Below are 21,548 nucleotides of genomic sequence, written 5' to 3'. Positions count from 1 at the left end.
TAAAACAGTATTGATAAATTAAAATATTTACAGATAGTTTTAATTTATCTGTATATTATCTCTTACTTCCCAAGATTACTGAATCCTGATATTAGTGTGAATCCACAACATGCATGTTTTTATACTTTTACAGACATGTATATACAAATAGACACAATAGGAAGTGGGTAGTGTTATGTGGTGTATTATAAAATAGACATAAATAATTATTCTTTTAACCATTCATTAATATTGTTACAAATTTGTAATCTATATATATTATGGTTTTCATTTGTGTTCACCATTCTCCTTGGCTTGCAATTGTTTCCTACACCATACCCTTCTCTGGGCTCAATTTTCTTTTTACTGTTATGCCTCCTTTGGTAGCTTTTAGAGAAAAGGTATGTGAGTAGCAAATCTTTCTTTTTTCTTGAAAATGACAAATGTCATTTTCTTAAATGATACTGAAACTAGTGAAGAACTCTATGTTGACCATTATTTTCATCCATGTTTTGAAGACTTAGAATTATTCCATTATCTTCTGACCTAAATTCTTGATCTTGGGAAATTGCTGTCCTTGCAATACCTATTTAGTTGTGGTTAACTCTTTCTCTTTGTGTTAATTTTTCCTCTCTCTTGGTGTTCTGCAGTGCATAAGTGTGAATTTATTTTGTTTTGTTTGTGCCAGATCTTAGTTGCGGCATGCAGGACCTTCCAATTTTGCTGTGGTGTGCGGTATCTTTTACTTGTGGCATGCGGGGTCTTTAGTTGCAGCATGCGAACTCATGGTTGCGGCATGTGGGAGGCCTGTGGGACCTAGTCCCTGACGGGGGATGGAACCTGGAGCCCCCTGCATTGGGAGTGCAGAGTCTTAGCCGCTGGACCCCCAGGAAAGTCCGGTGAATTTATTTTAAACATGCCCTTCTTGTAACTTACGATTCTTCTTTTAACTCAAATTTTTTGACTTTCATCAATTCCGATAAATCCTTGGCAGTATCTTTCAAATACTATCAACATCTCCTTTTAGAGCTCTTGTTGAACAAAAAATATCTTAGTTATTCTGTTTCTATTCCTTATATCTACTCATGTGTCATTTATATTGCTATACATTTACTTACTTTTTCCAAATTGTTAATGTTTCATAGTTTGCTGCTTTCTTACAGTTTTATGTCTACTTTTTATCTTTTGACATTTAAATGTATTTATTTTATGAAATCTTCAACATTACCCTCAAGTTCTTGTAGTGCTAATCATCCTGCAATTTTACCCATCAACTCTCATTCGTAATAGATCATTTCCTTGTGTGTTTTATAAACTCATCTTTGGAAATTTATTTCTTCAGGAGGAATTCTAAAGGATAGTTTTACATTACATTTCCATTTGCTGACTCTCCCAGGGGGTCACACTGGTCTATAATCAAGTATAAATTAATGTCTTGGTTTGTGTATTACTGTATGACTTTAGATGGCATAAATTTGTGCTTCAAACACATGGTGTGTATGTGACTTCTGCTTACCATGGGAGCCTTTTCTTTCCCCATGAAGCACCCTAGGCCAGCTCAAGTCTCCTTGTTAATATCTTGAGCTGGGAATCTCAGATATATTTATGTAGAGGTGTCAATTTCAGCTCCTTACCTTGAGTGGCCCAAGGTCCAGGGGGCATTAAAACCCAAATTTCTTGCCTTAGAGTCTGTATCTACACCAAAAACCAAACTGTAGTTCTGGGGACAGCTGCATCTTCAGCTCACCAGATTATTGCTTTGGCCTCAAATTCCTCTTCATTTTTGATAGCTTTCATGTTAACTTTGTATTTGTATTGAGAGGGTTTTTTTATTTTTTCCACCTTTTCAGTCACCTGTTGCTACAAAACAAGCCACACCAAAACACAGTGGCCCCCAAACCCACAATTTATTATTCTAATGATTCTATAAGTTGGCGTGGGCTCAGGTGGGCACTTCATCTACTCTAGGTGGCATCCACTGGGGTCTGAACACCCAAAATGCCCTCTCACTTTCTAAAGTCTCTCTCCATGTGGCAGTCCCCATTCTATACCACAGCTTGAGCTTCGTAGAGGGTGGCTGGATTCCAAGAGCAAGCATTCTGAGAGCATAAAAAGTTACCAGGTCTCGTAAAGCCCACGCTGGAAGCCACACTTGGCCTGCCATGTTTCTCCAGAAACAGAAGTTCAGGTTCCATAAGCATCTTTTGCTGTGGTGGCAGTTTAGTCGCTAAGTCATGTCCAACTTTCTTGTGATATCATGGACTGCAGCCCGCCAGTCTCCTCTGTCCATGGGATTCCCCAGGCAGGACTACTGGAGTGGGTTGCCAGTTCCTTCTCCAGGGGATCTTCCCGACCCAGAGAAGATGAACCCAGGTCTCCTGCATTGGCAGGTAGAGTCTTTACCACTGAGCCACCTGGTAAGCCTGTAACCATATTTACATGCCCTCAAATACTTGTTGAGAAATTATTTTTACATTTGCACAGCACTCTATTGATTGATTGAACTGTTCCTCTGTTGTCATTTATGATATCCCTGATTTTTAAACAAATTATACAGCACTAAATTTTCTTGTATTAAGTCTTTGAACTCTAATTTTAATCCCATTTCACTGTATTTCGTTAATTTTCTTGGAGGTATGATGCACAGAACTAAAGGTTCTTCCTGTTGAACTACCAATAACCTCTATAAACCCCGCTATGTAAATGATGATGACGTTCCTTAGGTCATACTGTGTGCTGTGACAACTGTGTTCAGAAATGCACTATTTTTTTAGGGAACAGTACTGTGTCAAAGAATTTTGTTCTGGAGGTATCTGAACTTCCATGATCAACTGAGTGACCCTGTGCGAGTCATTTCTTCCTGGAGTTGAAGGACTGCGCTGAAGAGGTAAGGGGGAGGAGTCAGGATACATACTTTTGCAACAAAGTTAAACTAATTTTGAACTTTAAGTTTTGACAAGGTATTCACTTGGGTAAAGGTATGTTCAGTTCAGTTCAGTTGCTCAGTCGTGTCCCTTTGCGAAAGGTATGTGGCTAGATTCATGTTTATGGCCAAGGGAAATATTTTGATATTAACCAAGGAAAACATACTTATTTTGGTATTTCATCTAGATATTGATCATATAGAAAAATAATAGTGTCTATAAGAAAAAAAAATCTAGACAAGAAGTCTGTAGTGTGTTGGCAGTGAAAGGGAAGAAGGTAAGGTGGTACTGAGGAACTTGCTTTTAAATTGTTCAGGTTTACTCTCACTTCACTGCTTTTTAATGGAAACTTCTCTACCATATCATTTCTGCAGCTTAGGATAATTTTAAATACATGAATAAGGTTTAAAAAAAGAAGAAATGTTTGTAAGACCATGTTTGTATGAGTTTACATTTTTTATCAGTCCTATGCTGTATATGTATTGCACAAATACTATTATAATTTAGTTTTCAAGGAAGTTTAAAATCATGATGGGAAGACAGCTGCCTGCTTTCACATATTCTCAAACTTTAGTCTGCCACCATGCTGGAGCTTGAGTCTGGTGCAACTTGGATTTCTGGGAGAGTACAGAAGCCTATGGAGAAGATGCTGGGAGATGTGAATAAAAACTTTTGCCTGCCATATTCCACCATCCTGACACTGAGCCCTGAGGGGACTTATGATGGGAAAGAACAGGGCAAGTTCTTTCTGAATAGAAATAGATAAGGTGCATATCAAAGGAATAATTTCAATGAGCCCAGATTCTCGCATCTTCCCATATGTAGAAAAGTGCTAAATTCATTACCTTGAGATGTCTGGTTTTCCTTAATTAATGGCAATCTTTTGATGTTTCAACTACCTGGTTTTTGTTGCAAATATCCTGGCTCTTCCCTTGCCTCTTCAAAGCAACACCTCAGAGCTATCTGAGAGGTTGCCTCCTGGTCTTGAAGTCCTCAGAGAGTTCACTGAATAAAACATAATTTTCAACTTTAAGGTTGTGCTTTTTTTTTTTCCCCCCAGTTGACAGTTTTGGGAACCAAATGAAGAAGCCCAGAGCAGAGTTCCTCACCTAAACTCTACCAGGCGTCTTTTGGGCCAGAACACCTCCTTCGGGAGTCCAGATGATTTTGGTGAGTCACTCCTGGTTTTCAGATCTCCTATTATTGGTTAATGATGCTAAATTTTATGCAGTGGTCTTAAGCTCCTTTTTGGAGGAGTCAGTGGTCCTTGAAACTTAGTTTCAAGAAGAGGTACCTGGGGTTATCCTCAGCGAAGGCACTGGCAAGATTTTGTTCAGTTTAGACACTCAGGGGTTTTATTCTCAGTTGAAAGTCTGGGAAGATTTTGCCCAGTTGCAAGAACACTGAGTAGGGTTGGATTGCCTATGTTTTTCCTTGAATTGCCTATCATAATACAATCTGTCAGAATAAACCCAAAATCTCATGAGAGTTTTCAGCTCTGAAGAAGGGGACATCTCTTGGCTGGCAATGGCTTTCTCAGGCAACTAATAAACTTACAGGAGTGGTGGAGGCAAAGACATCATGCCATGTAGCTGTCTCTATAGGAAAATCCATTCATTTTAATTAAAGCTTGCTCTGCTGGGGACATGAGCGCCCATGGTAGTCTTATACCACCAGAGGGAAAACCTGAGACATGGTAAGAGGAGCTGAAACTACTCTGGAGCAAACCCTGGAGGAGTTAAGGTCACAAGCGGTACACTGGCCCATCACCTGATTCAAGCAACTGTTTGAATCTGCTCTTTGGAACTCAGGGAAGAGTCAAGAAGGCTGAAGGAAGCTTATTTCCTACAAACAAGAAAGGGACAGGGAAAGGATTTGTACCCAAAGGGCCCTACAAGGTCCTGCTTAGTTTCAAAACTGCTGGAAAGGGTCTCTCGGCCAAAATTCACTTCATAGCCTCCTTAATCAAGAACAAATGCCAATCTTAAAGTCTTTTCCATGACTGCTGCTAAGTCGCTTCAGTCGTGTCCGACTCTGTGCGACCCCATAGATGGCAGCCCACAAGGCTCCCGTCCCTGGGATTCTCCAGGCAAGAACACTGGAGTGGATTGCCATTTCCTTCTCCAGTGCATGAAAGTGAAAAGTGAAAGTGAAGTCGCCCAGTCGTGTCCAAGTCTTAGCGACCCCTGAACTGCAGCCTACCAGGCTCCTCTGCCCATGGGATTTTTCCAGGCAAGAGTACTGGAGTGGGTTGCCAGTGCCTTCTCCACTTTTCCATGACTAGTGAAGCCTTATTCATCTGAGCATGCAACTTTAATGTATTTCAACTGTTATTTATAAAGTAGTAAGTGTACATTGTGAGAGTTGGACTGTGAAGAAAGCTGAGCACTGAAGAATTGATGCTTTTGAACTGTGGTGTTGGAGAAGACTCTTGAGAGTCCCTTGGGCTGCAAGGAGATCCAACCAGTCCATTCTAAAGGAGATCAGTCCTGGGTGTTCTTTGGAAGGACTGATGCTAAAGCTGAAACTCCAGTACTTTGGCCACCTCATGCAAAGAGTGGACTCATTGGAAAAGACTGATGCTGGGAGGGATTGGGGGCAGGAGGAGAAGGGGACGACAGAGGATGAGATGGCTAGATGGCATCGCTGACTCGATGGACGTGAGTCTGGGTGAACTCTGGGAGTTGGTAATGGACAGGGAGGCCTGGCGTGCTGCGATTCATGGGTTTGCAAAGAGTCGGACACGACTGAGCAACTGAACTGAAATGTACATTGTAATATCTGATTCATAACTAAGTTTTTAAACTGAAGCTATGAAAGCCCTAGTTTTCTCTCTGTACACATTGCACATATGAGACATCTCTACCTCTGGAAAATATTATCAAAATTAAACTTATAAAAGAGCTCTGTTTAGTTTAAAGTGCTTATGAACTAAATATTTCTAAATATGAAAAAGCAGGCTAGAATGAATTTTAGGTTCAAACAATCTAGAAGGTATTCAGTATTAAATTAACATCTGGCATCAAGCTTAAGATTGATGGTTTAATCAATAAAGACTTGTCTTTTATTTTACCTAGGTTTAATTCAGGTCAATACATTTATTTCTGTTACAGAGTTTGTCAACAATAAAAATTAACTTGGTATGATGAAATTCTTATAAATACACTATAAGGGAGACAAGATAAGCTTTGGGGGTAAACTCTTTAGAAATAATTATGCTTTAGGAATGTCTGCTTGAAAATAATCTCTCTATATGACTTGGTAAGTTGAAGAATTGTGCTAAATTAAGTTCAACAGTAGAAGCTTATTGAAGAGCTAGGTCATTCCCAAATAAGATACTGAAACATCCTCTTCCCTTTACAGAGAAGCTAAAGATATTTAGAACTATTCATATATATGTTTGGTGCCACACTGAGATATTTTTATAAGAAAGCACATGTTTTTAGAAATTATGATATTTGTTTGCCATGCCAAACAGAACACTAAGGTAGTTCATAATTGCTTACTTGGAAAGTAAGATGAGTGTTGTGAACAAAAGAAGGTACGAAAGATGGAATTGTGTTTTTTTTAAGGGAAAAGAAAATAATTTTGTCCCAAAGTTGGTTCTTTCTAGATGGGGAAAAAATAGGGGACAAAATAATAAGCATACAGAAAGTTGGTGGAAAATAAGCCTGAGAAATGAGTTTTGTGCATGGTCAGGACTGGTTGAATTTAGATTGAATTTAGTAAGGTAGATGGATTTTGTTGTTAAAAGTAAGCTGGTGTAAGACTGGAGTTTCATTTTCTCTCTGTTAGGAGAATAAAGTTTTCTTGGAGTGTGGCATTGGTAACAGATTGTGTGAGTTTCTGTGCCTTTAAGTGATCTGTTTTTACTTTTGAAATCTTTTGTCAACTTTGGTTACGTGGTCACTGTGATCCTATTTGACCAAGTGTTTTAAAACTTTTTTTGTTATTTTTGACAAACTTCCTATCAAGTTTTATTTAACATCTCCAGCTAACTTTAAAAGGCTTCAGAGGACCCCTATGGCATCTCAGAGAAGAATATCAGACTAATTAGGCTTATGGTATGTTAAATTACTTGAGAAACGTTGTCAACTGATTAGAGACGAACCTTAGGTTATATTTTGTGGATAAATGTCATTAATACAGATATCCTAAAATATATATGAATTCCTAAAAATCTGGTATAATATTGATCATAAATTCTAGTTTTTAATCTTAAAATCTCATATGTCACAGCAATATCCAAGTTTCTTGTCAATTGCATTATAATTTGATCTTTAACCAAGCCTTTTTAAGTCTTGCTACTTAAAGCCAATCGTTGTTTTATTTTGATGCTTCTATAAAAATGAAGGTCTTCAAGAAAATTCATAGAAAGGCTTTTTGACAAATAGAAGTTTCTGATCACTTTTAGATCATATCACTGAGCTGGGTAAGAAGTTACAAAACTCTAATGGAAAACCTGAAGATTTCACCCAGATCATCGGGAATTAATTAACTGATAAATATAATTTGTGATATTATGACTTTTTGGGGAAATATACTCTTAATTTTTGTTTTCTTAAAAAAAATAACATGCTTTTATGCTATGGCCCTCAACAAGTTGACAAAGTACACTTCTGTAAACGAACATGAAACATCTTTTTCTCTCTACCTGATCCTTCTAGGATTTGGCTTCTCCAGTTAGATCTTCTGTGGACTTGATGATTTACTGCAACCAGATTACAACTATTTATACTAATCATTGTTTTAATTTGTTCTCCTTTGTTTCCAAATGGTTTATGCTTTGTATCTATCTCTGCTGTACTATGACTTTATTAATGTTACTAGCTGTATTGCCTGTTGTCTAATTTGTAAGATTGCCCCTTGTATTACCCTGTGTGAAACCAGGTGTCCAACAAAATCAGTGATGGCTAAAAGTCTTGAGTTCGTCCACCATATACACATAACTCTACATAAAATGATTGTAATAGTGCAACTCTAGATATGGGAAGAAGCCACAGGGGAAAACATTTCCTGGATCATAATAGACTAGTAATGCAAGCAATCCAGAGAATTTTAATTATCATCAACAGGACCTAATGCAAAAAAATAACACACTGAGTGACCTATCAACAGAATATCTGTCTGGTCTAGGAATGAGCCATTCCTAGCACTGTGCCACAAAATTGGTCATGAAATGTCTCCGAAGGCTGGTCAGATTTTGACCAAGGGGAAGCACTGTGAAGGAAAATGTTGCCTGCCAGACACTGTGACCCCCACAGTGAGCCCTCAGGATGGGGACAAACAGGCAGCCTCGTGCCAAGCCCTCAACCATTGTATCCTCCCCCAGCAGCGCAGCGAGGGGAAGGTGGGGAAAAACAGGACAGCGGCCCTAGACAGCTAGGTGCTTAGCAAAGGAGTGATTTTAATGAGCCCAGACTCTTGCATCTTCCCATATACAGAAAAGCACTAAATTCATTAATTCGAGGTATCTGGTTTTCCTTAATTATCAGTAATCTTTTGGTATTGTGGCTACCTGATCTTTGTTGCAAAACTCCTATAAATCCTGGTTGCTCCCTTACCTCTTTGGAGCAGCCCTTCAGAGCTACTCTGGGCTTGAAGTCCACAGAGAGTCATTGAGTGAGACATAATTCTCAACTTTTGGGCTGTGTCTTTTTTCTTCAGTTGACAGAAGCAAGGACGTCAACACATCTGTGTGTAGCTCCAGGTAACACACAGTTCACTTATCCCATAGGATTTTTTCACAGCTAAGTATTTTAAGCCAGGAATCAGAATAGCAAACCTGGTTTCTTTCCTTTCATTCTTCTCACCAGCCCTCAGGTACAAAAATGGGTAACAGACCACTCATTCTAGATACACTTTAGTCTTGGCTGAGTGATTTAGAATGTTGGTCTAGAAAATCTCCTAAACATCATCTGGTCCCATTTATTTTCCTGTGGTGTGTCCTGGGGCTCATTCAACTCAACAAACCTTTGTACGGATGCGAAGGTCCACAGGTAGTGGGGTAAGAGGACAAAACATAAGGCGGGCTTCTCTCAGTCCAAGCATGCTCAAATGCCTTTTACGTTCTCCAGGGCAAAGATTTAGCGTTATGCTTAAAAACAGATATACTAAACAACTCAGCAGGTAGCTTCTGGAAAAGCAATACTTCAGAATCAGCTTGGGGTTGCTGCAATAATTTGTTCACTCCAGGAAGCCAGGGTGTGAGCTAGATGGAAAAATTGTTTTCTTGTCAAAGCTCAGAAAACCAGGGTACTGCACAATCTGGAGATGCTGTAGCTTATCTTTTTCTTTTAAAGATGGTGAGCTTCTAGGGCTAATCCTAGCTCCTTATAATATGTTATTTGGCATAAAGATTTTAAAAGCTTAGCCTGAGCCGTGCTGTGGGACTTGATAGAACTGAGGGAAATCCAACATGCCTTTTACAAACAGTTCCTATGGCTGGCCCATTTAATCAATTGGAAATCTCACCACAGAGGCAACTTACCTTAGTTAATCTTCTTGCTGACTCTCTGTTGGGTCATTTACACTCTCAACCTGACAATTCATGTCAACTGTAACCAGAAGGGAAAACAAAAAGGTTAAATGTTTGTTAAACCCAAGCCTCTTAAATATATTACAATGGCCTGTGAATCGCTACATTTCTGACTTCCTATCTTATACCTCTTTTCAATTTGTTTTCAGTCATTCATTCAAGATTTGGGGACCACTCTTGTAGATTTTTACTGGTCAGGGGATGGGGAGGGCAGAATTGCCTCTTTACTAAACTGTAGGAGCTGTTTTCATTTCATACCGGATTTGGGGGTTGACATTACACTCCTTAGGTAAATGCAAAGGCTTTAATAGATGTCTAAGAAAATAAAGGGAAAACAAAGCCAACCAGATCATCCATGCACAGAGAGGTAAGCGGCTCCCTCTGAAACAGCAATGCTAGTAGGCCTGCTGGGTTTGCCAGGTTCTCAATTTTGAAATTCAAAACCGACCCTGAAAACTTGCCAATGCATGCAGTGGACACCATGAAACGGAAAAGCAAAACATCTAACCAGATCACACAGCAATGATAAAACATGTGCATTTACTTTGCTGTGTGTATTAGTCTATGTACGTATTTGCATACAAATAGCACACATAATTAATGTCTTTGTCCAGAAGGAGCCCAGAACAGGCACAGCAGACACTCTGGAAATTTTCAAGGGTCAGTAGGTTTAATTAGATTGGTATTGCTAAAGCATCAAAGCCCATATTATATACTGAGAGACTTAATATACAGATGAACAATGGCCAGACCATATTTGGCAGTAGAATTCTGACTTCAAAACTCTGCAGCAAGCAGCTCAGAACTTGGTCAGTGACTGCCAGCTTCCCTGTGGTTTGCTCCATGCTCCCAACACAGGGCCAACCGGGGAAAACCAAATCTTCTCAAACCAACCAGCCACTTCTGGTTAACCCATCTGGCTTCCTCTTGCAAACAACCTCCTGTCAAGGGTCTTTGAAATCTTCCCTTTTGTTAGATAGAAGTTCCCCGCTTCCCTCCTGCCTTTGAGTTGGCCAAACGTAATCGATAAGAGCTGACACCCATGCTCTGGATGTGTAACCTGTTCTCATTTGGGTAATCTTCAATTGTTTGAACAAAATCAATCATCCATATCTCTCTTTCTTGAACACAAAAACCTGATTCGGCTAAAACAGTGGCGGGGCTGGATTTCCCATTCCAAAGAGACTTGAAAGAGGGAATGGCTGGTTGGCAGCCCACCCAACTCTCAAGGAGGAAGGTTTTAAAAGCAGGTCTCTCTGTTCCTGCTGCAAACACTCCTTGGTTTCTCACCGTGTGTGAGCCCACTCTTTACCCCAGGTGTAAACTGGCCAGATACAGCAAGGGTGCCCATAAAAACGAACACTGTGCACACTTTCCATCCTGGCCCACAGAGTTACTGTAAGGTTGACCTTCTCATTGTGGGCTGTACAGAATAAAATATAGGAGAGTGTTCCTTATCTGTTCCTTCCTCCAACTCAAGGGTCCCTAGTTCTAAAATCTATTAATAAGTGTTAATAGGAAAAGCATCTGATGAGCAATGTTAACTATGTTTTTTTATAGCTGAGACTTTGTGCTCAGTAAACTCTATAGTGAGGACTGAACCTTAGTATTTAACACATTTATGCCCCTTTCATTTAGTGAGAATTGCATTACCTTGGTATTTTTCAGAACATGATTTGTAGAGTCCTAGTTAAAAATCATGTTTCTAGTGTCACAACCTGGCTGGGAGGGTTTCACTCAGCTGAGTATGACTATCATGGACTGACTTTTAATGGATGAAATCTGGGGTTTAAAAATATTATTTTCCTAGATAATGCATGTGCATGCTCAGTCGCTTGGGTCATGTCCGACTTTGCGGCCCTGTGGACTGTAGTCTGCCAGGCTTCTCTGTCCATGGGATCCTCCAGATAAGAATGCTGGAGTGGGCTGCCACGCCGTCCTCCAGGGAAGGGTTAAAAAAATAATCAGTTTGCACTGAGTCAAAGATAGGTTCAAAGATGTTTTGTAGAATATGGGGAATATAGCCAATATTTTGTAATAACTATGAATGGAAAGTAACCCTTAAAATTGGATAATTAAAAAAAATTAAATTAAAAATCAGTTGTTGCAAAAGAGCATATAATTAAGGGAGTCAATGAAGGTGAGGGCATGCCTATAGCAGGGTGGAACGCATGGTATAGGAAACTGTTTAAAACTACCAAGTAATTTCTAACAGTGGCTGAAATTTTCTCAAGGTCATTATCAACCCAAACTGCAAGATTTTATATATACATGTTGAAAACTGACCAACAATTCTGGCTCTCCTAAGCTCTGTGGGCAAATGGAATTGAATATTTAGAAATCATGTGTGCCTAAATAGCTGTTTTTTCTAATGCAAATGATGATCTCTCAGAGGGTCTCCAGTGTCATGGTGCGGGGGCAAGGTGATAATATTCCTGAGGCTCACAGTCTTTAGATGCCTTCAAAATGAGACATGACCAAAGAAAGGTTTTTGGAAATTGACAAAGTGCTTTTAAAGACTCACTATGTTTCTGGCCAAGCCATGTGATGTGATACAGTGAGGTGGAGTCATGAAATTTTAAGAATAGCCCAGATTCAAGCCAGGCCTCCTCTAAATGCTGAGTAGTTCCATAGAGTTCACCAGCTGGACTTCAGTTCAGTTTAGCCTTGGCATGACCCACTCTTCCCTTGGTGCCATGAAGTAAGAGTAAACTGAGGCACGTGTTTTTTTTTTTTTTTGCTATTTTTAAAAAAAAAAGGCTGTCAATTTTGCCAATTCCCAGTAGAAAGCGGTTTTTGAACTTTACCCTATTCAAACCGAACATGCTGATTCATAGACCAGCTCCTTTAATCCTAGATTACACAGAGAAAGTGCGCCAGGTTTGTGGTTTCGGTGACTCAAATAGCTCAGAAACTTACCATCAGGACTGGTGGAGCTCTCTGTGTCAACAGAGCCTTCGCTCTTCACGGGAACTCTCGGTGTGTTTCCGCCTTGATCTGAAGAAGACGACAGTCCTTGATTAATAGAGAATTGGAATGTCCTGACTGCCAATTGTTCTGTCATCCTCCACTGCACTCTTAAATTTAAAAATACTCCTGGGATTGAATTTCTTTTGCAGAAGAGGTTAAAGGAGGAAACAGTAGGCTGAGTTGCTTGAATACTTCAGTGCTGTCATAGTCTAAATTCTCTTTAATTTGTGAGATAATCACATACATACATGCACAAGTTCTCAAATTAGAAAGCAGGTAACATGAAAGCAGGGAAACTTGGTTTAATCAGAACAACCCACAATTTGAATTTGGGGAAATTTGTGTGTGAGTTTAGGTGGCTTTAATTTTGAAGAGAGTAAAAACAGAAAATCTATTTTGCCTTAGGCATGACTGAAAGCTGAAAGATTCATTCTCCTGGCAGTGAGGATTTTTTTGTTTAAACACAAATGAATGTCTCAGTTGTTCCCTAAAAGACATCCTTGGATGCTGCGAGTCCGGACTACCGAGAATCCAGTATTTAGTTAATTTCTGTTGTAATTTTTCTCTACTCACACAACTTCATAAGACTTGTCCTCCATTCACTGTGGCTAAAGCTATATAACACACTTATGTGTAGTTGTAAGGGCACTGGTTTTCTTTTGCTTTTCATGATCTGATATTTGTACATATTAAAAATTGATCACTATAATAAGTCTATTTAACATCCATTTTTCTTTTTGTGAGAAAGTTTACAGATAGTCAAAAGGACAATAATCTCTTGCTTCTTAGATATCTATTATGTTTTCACAACTTGAAGAGCCAGGGCATTTGAAAATACAAATAAAGTACTGGAAAAACCCATAATTTCAAAGTTTTTTTTATTGTTTATGTACTTAAAAATAGAATATTAAATTGAGTTTCATTACATGAATACTTATTGAGTTCAGAGTATGTTCAAGCTGATCTTCCTGTTCGTGAAGCGTCAAGGCTAGGAAAGATCCAGTGTATAATCTCTTCAAAGGCAGATACCTTCAACTTGCACTTTTGGTAATGATTTACTGAAGCTGAGAACCAAGAAGTAAGGTCACTAATCTTAGCCTGGGTAGATGGAAGGTAGGAAGGTCAGTACTTAACAGTGAAGAAAGTCATTTTATATTTGAAGACTGAAGTGCAGGGTCATTTAAGTGCAGATACCAAAGAAGCTTTGCATCTGATGCTGAGGAAGAAAATTGAGAATCAGACGCGGGGGAATTTGGGAGATGTCTTCGATTTCTGGCTTGGGAAGATCCCCTGGAGGAAGGGCAACCCACTCCAATATTCTTGCCTGGGAAATCCCATGGACGGAGGAGCCTGGTGGGCTACAGTCCATGGGGTTGCAGAGTCAGACACAAGTGAGTGCCTAACACTGTTACTTTTCAGTACAGAATAATGTCATATCATTGACAGCATGAGAGTAGATGAGAAAAGTCAGGAATAGGAAAACATAAGAAAAAATGACTCCTGGACAGCCAGGTCCTACAAGGACAACATTAAAGTGACTGTGTCCATGAGCTTTTTTCACTAGTTTCTGAGGATGAGGTTGGGAAAGTGAAAACAAAACTTGAAACTTCCAACTGGACTTAACATCATATTTTTTCTCACTGTCAATTCTAGAAAATAGACAATGTTTCAACTGCTCATCAACATATTCCTTAAAGACACAATTACAGAAGAAACCACTGATGGATATTTTTCTAAGCCTGAGAGCAGGGATCTTTGCTAAGTATCCCTCAAAACCGAAGAAATAAGAAAAAAAAAAAAAAATGGAATGTCTGACTTTATATACAAGTCAGTATATATAAACACAGACTTTGAGGTGGGAAAAATTACCGTAAGAGACATTTTGAAAAAGAAGTATAAATTGAAAAATATTTATACCTTTTATCATAGACAATGGGTCTATATCTTTGATATATAAAGTACTTCTAAAAAATAGAGGTAAATATTAACAATTGGATAGAATACGGAGCAAGAGATCTAACAGGAAGTTAATTAAAAATAAGAATGGCCTGCAGTTATGTGAAAATGTGATTCACTTTGATACTAATGGAAAAAAATGCAAGTTAAGATTACACTAAGAAAAAGATTTCTGCCTAAAGTAACTATCATAAGGTAGGGTAATACTCCCATCAAGAATAGATAGAGACATTGAACAGATTTGAGAAATTATTTTAAGGCACTAGAGAGCCATTAAAGGAGCTTGAGGAGGTGAAAAATGGCGAACTTGACATTCCACATGTACAAGAAGTTTAACAGAGCTTCCAGATGTTTTTAAATGAAGTTTGGGGTGGGGGGAGAGGGGCAAAACTTGGAGGCCAGGGCCCACCAAAGAAGAGGTGCTCTGACAAGTACCTCAAGTTTTCTTTGGGATTCCCCTGAAGGGTCATACTCTGGGGGCAATGAACTTGAAACAGACCAGTTCTTAAATCTGAAGACCAACTTTTAGTCAACTTAATCTCTGACTAGACTTCCGTGCTCTGCTTAATCCTACCCGCCTTTAAGAAGCAAACATAATCCTCTCTGGAAGAAGATAAAGTCATCCAGAGGCTCAAGTCATCACTACAATTTTTCACATATAGTGTCTAGCATTCAATAAAAAAATACCAATCATTCCAGAAGAACAAGTATGGATCACTGAAAACCAAGACAATAAAACAATATATAGAGACATGTTAGAGATATTACTCGTAGATACAACTTTAAAATATGGTTAATGAGTTTAAGGGTTGAGTGAGAAGAGGGTGAATTCTCATGGCAAAGAAGTTTATCAGATCACTGGACTAAACACTGTATTAAAAAAAAGTCAGATGTAAATTCTGGAACTGAAAAATATATAATACTTGAAGTTTAGAATTCAATAGGCAGATGTGGCAGTAATAAGACACAGCTGAAGAAAGAATTCATAAATTGAAAGCTAATTTAGAAGAAAATATAAAGAATATTAAAGATGAAAGAATATAAAGATGAAAAATATAGAAAAGAATTATTATGATCCCCAAACAAAATTAATGCAAAGCAAAGCTCATTCAAGTCAATCATTATAAAACTGCAGAAAATCATGGTTAAAGAAAAACTATAAAATTAATTAGTGAGTAAAGAAGGATTCACTTCAAAATAGCAACAATAGGAATTATAGATGACATCTCAATAAAAATAATGGAATCCAGAGACAATGTAATGATATCTTTAAAGTGCTTGAAGAAAATAATATTAATGTAAAATTTCATACCTAACAATATCTTCTTTTAGACTTCAATTTGAAATATTTTCAGGGTTAAAATAGTAGACTTACATTGAAGGATTTTCACTATACTAAAAATAAAAATTCTAGGTAGGTTATAGAACTACATTTGAAAGGTACCATGGAAAAAGACCCTCACATCATTAAGCAAAATTTTGTACATAGGAAAAATAAAAGATTAACCATAAGGAAAAAGACTAGTAATCTGGAAAACATTTAAATTAGCAGCTTTAGTTTATCAAAATGCAGCATTAAGACTGTAAAATAAATCAGAGTAGAAGAAATTTGCCATATATATATACACACATATAACACAAGAGTCCTTGTATATATGTATGTGTGTGTGTGTGTGCACATATGTATATATAACTCACAATGGACTTATATATAAAACAATATAAAAGACAAGGAAGCCAATAGAAAATGAGCAAGACACAGACAGACATGTCATCAAAGAGGATATCTTACCTGGTCACTTGCTTTCTTGAATGCCTTTTACCAAACATCGCAGTATTTAAAAGCCTCAGCCTTTTCACTATAAACATAACTACAAAATGTTCTAACTCCTTGGACACCATCAGAACTTCTCAAAATACAACATAATTGTTATATTTTATAAGATATGATTACTATAGAAGGGATGTTAATTGACCTAACACTGTTTACACATTATTTATTTGACTTTCTCCTTGGGGTCACTGTGATGGCATCTAGAAGCACCCGTGGCTGATTCTTCCAGGGAATCTCTTTCAATGTCATGACTATTAATGGTAATAACCTTGATGATATTACTATAGAGAAACCTCTCTGACATCACAGAGAACTTTCTAGCTAACAGGATGCTAGTCAATTGAATAATGCTCAATGAAAATAAAGGAGCATACAAAACACTTCTAAGAGCTAGGTGAGAGAGGAAAAAAGTTGAAGAAAGCAAAACCCAAAAGGCCAACCAGACAGTAAATATTTAAGTTGCTGGCCTTATGTTTTGTCTTTTCAAACTCATTGTTTTAAAATATATTTGAGAATTCTCAGGTTATGCCATCATATTGGCACAGATTAGCATGAAATGTCAGGGCATGTTTCAGATCCGTGACAGAGAGAGAAGAAAAATCATAGTTGTAGCTCTATATATTGCCATGTTGTTGAGCAGAGGTCTCTTAGATCTGCTTTTGAAGATCCTAATGGTATGATTATTGGTATTTTGAAGATCCTAATGGTATGATTATTGGCATCTAGTACTTCTAGATGCCATCACAGTGACCCCAAGGAGAAAGTCAAATAAATAATGTGTAAATAGTGTTAGGTCAATTAACATCCCTTCTATAGTAATCATATCTTATAAAATATAACAATTATGTTGTATTTTGAGAAGTTCTGGTGGTGTCCAATAATACCTAATGGTATGATTATTATTAATGGTAGACATTATTCATGTATTCATCATGAGTGTACATGATTCTGTGTGCGTGTGGTATGAATATATGACTATGCATGTGTGCGGTGGCATGCTTATGTGAACGTGCAATTGCATATGTGTATGCAAGTGTGGGTGTGTGTGCTGTTATTTGGAAAGAGGGAAAGAAGAATGACAGTTACTTATTACTCTCATGTATGTGGAACTGTTATTATCCTAAGGGTTTCTCTCCTGCTGGGCAATGCATCTGAGTGCCCCAGAGAAATGATTCCATTTCACACAGACAACAGAATCTGATCAAAACAAAAACTGTCTCTACAGCCTGTTTATTTCAGTTTGCCTGTCCCTCCCCTCATTTTGATTGCTGCTGCTTAGAACACAAACAAGAGGTACATTTCAGGGCTCCTAGCAGGAGATAAAAGATGCTGAAATAGAAAGAGTCTGGGACAGTCAGTACCAGTTCATTTTCAATTACCAACCTCAACTGTCCTCTTCAAAGCCTTGATTATGATAACCTTTTGTAGGTCAGTTGCATTACATAAAAAATAATAAATGAAGCAAGTCTTGCCACAAAGAAAAGATGCTGAAATGCATATAGAATGCAGTTAACCAAATTTTTAAATACATAAACATGGAGAGATATTAGAGGATTCTCCAAGTATTTCTTTTGAGATTTATGTTGGCAATAAACTCCATGCAACAAAAAGAAGTACAAATAATTATTGTTCAGAATGTGTAGTTCCCTAGCTATCATGACAGCTACAGAAAGCAGAGTTGTCTGGATTCAATTCTATTGAATTAAATTGATGTTGAACCAAAGCAAGCATTCTTGAACCATCTTGACTTTTGCCATTATCTACGTTCCAACTTACTCTTAATGTAATGGATTTCCAACTTTACTATTAATGTAATGAATTAGATAATTATTTAGAAAGGCTTACTTCCTATCTTCACTCCTATGGGAGCTGACTTCATTGTTCTTTGACACTGGGCTTGGTCATGGAATTTGCTTTAGCCAATGAGACATTAGCAAAAGTGAGTCAAACAGAGGTCTGTGAAATGCACTTGTTCTGTTGGGGTTTGCCCTCTTATGCTCCTGCCTTTTACCCCAAAAAGAACATGCTTCAGGGAAGAGCTGAGCGACTGAGACCTAAAACTCAGTTCACAGCCTGACATCCTTCCTGGCCCAGACCAGATGGGGTTGATCCTCACATCTGTGAACAAAAGAATGGACGATTGGTGTTCTAAGCCTCTGAGATTGAAGGCACGACTGTGGTGAAAACTAATGTTTAATAAAGTGAAAGTCACCCAGTCGTGTTCGACTCTTTGTGACACCATGAACTATACAGTTCACAGAATTCTCCGGGGTAGAACACTGGAGTGGGTAGTCTTTCCCTTCTCTGGGGTGTCTTCCCAACCCAGGGATCAAACCTAGGTCTCCTGCACTGCTGGTGAATTCTTTACCAGCTGAGCCATCAGGGAAGCCTAAGAATACTGGAGTGGGTAGCCTATCCCTTCTCCAGTGGATCTTCCTGACCCAGGAATTGAACCAGGGTCTCCTGCAGCCCAATGCTTAATAATGTGTTTTTAATGGACTCTGCCTTAACATTGCTTCTTAATTTTGTCCCATAGCAATTACAGCTATAAAACTGTGAGCTTAATTTGTGCCTAATCTTTTCACACATAATAATGTGTTAGCTTTGGTATCACCTAAAAGCATCTACAGGACTGACAGGGATAAAGTAGGATAGTTAAATAGTTTAGTTTAAAAATCCCACTAGAGGGAATTTGAAGGGAGTTTGGGAAATTCTTGTAAACGAATGAAGCCGGTAACCTAGCAACAATCTACCCTACCTTGAAGGAAGGCCAGGTGCATTCAAGCACCAGGCACACTCAGCCACAAGTCCTGAGTTAAACACACAAGAGGACTTCCCTGGGGGTCCAGTGGTTAGCAGTCTGCCTGCCAGTGCAGAGGACACAGGTTTGACCCCTGGTCTGGGAAGATTCCACATACCACGGGGCAACCAAGCCTGTGTGCCACAACTGCTGACGCCTGTGTGCCTTAAAGCCCGTGCTCTGCAACAAGAGAAGCCACTGCAGTGAGAAGCTGGTGCCCTGCGACTAGAGGGGAGCCCGCTCCCCACAGCTAGAGGACGCCTGCACTCAGTGAAGATCAATGAAGATCTGGCACAGCCTTCAAATAGATAAATGCAGGCCAACAGGTATGCAGTCTGAATCTTGTTAATGGTCCTTGAAGAGCTGCATTTCTGCATGTAGCCAAGACAGGATTATAGGTGAAAGGGGGAAGAAATTAGGTGAAAGGGGACATCACACTGAAACCTGAGATGAATTGTCATACTAGTATATGTCACCAGCCTTTTGCTAATATACATATGATTTTAATAGCCCCGTGACACTCCCAGCTAGACCATATGGGTCAAAGGAGGAACTAATGATGTAAACCTTGACATCTATCCAAAAACGAGGAAGAGGGTGGTCTTCTCCCCGCCTCTCCACTTTTTCTCTGATTATAAACATTTAGCCCTCTTTGTTCTCAGGGCTGTGCTGCCTTTCTTTGCCTGCTTGTATCTCTCACAAGCATCCCATGCTAATAAACTCTCTGTTTGCCTATCATTTTGCCTCCTGCTGAATTCTTTCTGTGACAAGACTAAAGAACCTGAGCTTTGGGAAGTTCTGACACCAGGGGAACAGTTTCAATGAAAAGACAATGGGTTTGAGTCCCCTCCTGCTCAGGGATCCTGGGTTCAAGTCCCAGTCTGAGTTTTGGCTGGGTTGGAGCTCCATCTCAGAAAGACTGCAGTTTTAGGACTATAAATGGTGTTTGTGTGAAATTTTGAGAAACACAGAATTAATGTATAGAGATTAGAAGTCCCTTTACAGGCTAAAATCTGTTGCTTAAAATGGAATAAAACTGGTCACAGAGTTTAGGGCATTTGTCACATATATTTAACTTCCAAGCTCAAATGGAAGGAAGCAATTATTCCACGTACATAACCATCAATTTATGTTCTTTTCAAGCAATGGATTGTTAGGGGAGATGATCTCCATTAGACCTTAGAGTGCCAAGTTCACTTTCTAGGTATAGAATCCAAGTGCAACTAAGCAGCAGGAGATCAGAGACCAACTTATGCAGGAAGAACAGAGTGTCAGTGAAAAGACAGAACTTAAAGAGAAGCTGAGTCTGTGATATGCTGTGTTGTCATGATGCTTTCCCACAAACTGCTCTTTATAATCAAGGCACCAACATTATTTAAAATGATCATAAAAGTCAGTGATGTGACTCCTCTTAGTGATGTGGTTCCAAGAGCCATAAAATAAATATATTTAGCCTCAGGAAAAAAGTTCCAGTCCTTAGTAATGGCGTGGGCTTATCTATTTACATAGCTGCTTGAGGAGCATGCAGGTTTCACTTCCAGGTGTTTTGTGATAATATGTTAAGGGTACAAAGGGTAAACACCTAGGAAAATTCATCCAAAGTAAGGGGAAGCAAAATAAACCATGCAGCATTTATTGATAACAAAGATCACTACCCACTCTTTCTACAACCAATGACACACAGCAAGCCATGAATCCAGCCCCCACAAATTCCTTCTCTCCGTTGGATATGCCTTTGTTTCGCTTTTTGTAACTTCCTGTTTTGTTACTCATGACAGATTCTGAACCTCAGGACTGTCTATTTCTGGCCACCTTTCTGGGAAGTGCAACATTAGTGTCAGGGGATGGATGGCACGTAACAAATGCAAACCCTACAGGGACTCCTTAGGGAATGAAGGGGGCTCCTCCTTCAAGGGGGTTTCACCTGGGACTCTCCAGTACCACCTCCTCTGCTTCCTGCTTATCCCAAAGATCTTGACTTATTTTCTCTTCCACTCTTTATTTGGTGAAATTCCTCTTTTAAAAAATTTCTCATACAAGTAATTAGATCCAGGCATTTGTTATTGGTCCGCCATTCCTTTAGCATTTTCCTCCCAGCAAGAGATACTAACATAGAGAATCATAGTGAGTTTTCCTGTCTCTTGGGGGAAATGAGGAGTGAAGGTGTTCATGGCTAGCTTCATGCACTTGTGGAAATTTCCCTGGGCTGCTTCTCTCCCAGTTGGGCAAGTAAATGGTAGCTGGTGGTGGTGGTGAAGTCGTGTCTGACTCTTGCGACCCTATGGACTGTAGCCCACTAAGCTCCTCTGTGCATGGGATTTCCCAGGCAGGAACAGTGGAGTGGGTTGTCATTTCCTCCTCTAGGGGATCTTCCCAACCCAAGGATTGAACCTGAGTCTCTTGTGTTTCCTGCATTGCCAGGTGCATTCTTTACCACTAGCACCACCTCGGAAGCCCCTAAATGGTAGCTAGTAAGACCCTATTCAGGATTATTTCAGTCTACTAGAGCGAGGGGGAGGGTTGGAGGTAACACCAGGCTCATGCCTT

The 21,548-nt window shown here is 39.0% G+C and overlaps 1 protein-coding gene across 3 annotated transcripts in view; it reads right to left on the bottom strand.

Moving 5' to 3' along the window:
* Positions 1-21,548, bottom strand: part of MACROD2 (mono-ADP ribosylhydrolase 2) — a 2,330,645-nt gene that overhangs the window by 9,431 nt on the left and 2,299,666 nt on the right. For all 3 annotated transcript variants that reach the window (XR_009496772.1, XM_025000233.2, NM_001105029.1), the window contains 2 exon segments: positions 12,361-12,438; positions 9,394-9,460 (listed from right to left, as the gene is read on the bottom strand). Coding sequence is in view for 2 of the 3 variants with exons in the window: in XM_025000233.2 (XP_024856001.1) it covers positions 9,399-9,460; positions 12,361-12,438 (140 nt within the window). In the remaining variant the exon portion in view is untranslated.

This window comes from Bos taurus, chromosome 13, assembly GCF_002263795.3.
Source record: "Bos taurus isolate L1 Dominette 01449 registration number 42190680 breed Hereford chromosome 13, ARS-UCD2.0, whole genome shotgun sequence".
NCBI lineage: Eukaryota > Metazoa > Chordata > Mammalia > Artiodactyla > Bovidae > Bos > Bos taurus.
The sequence above is the reverse complement of the archived record's forward strand: the minus strand, read 5'-3'. Positions and strand labels throughout refer to the sequence as shown.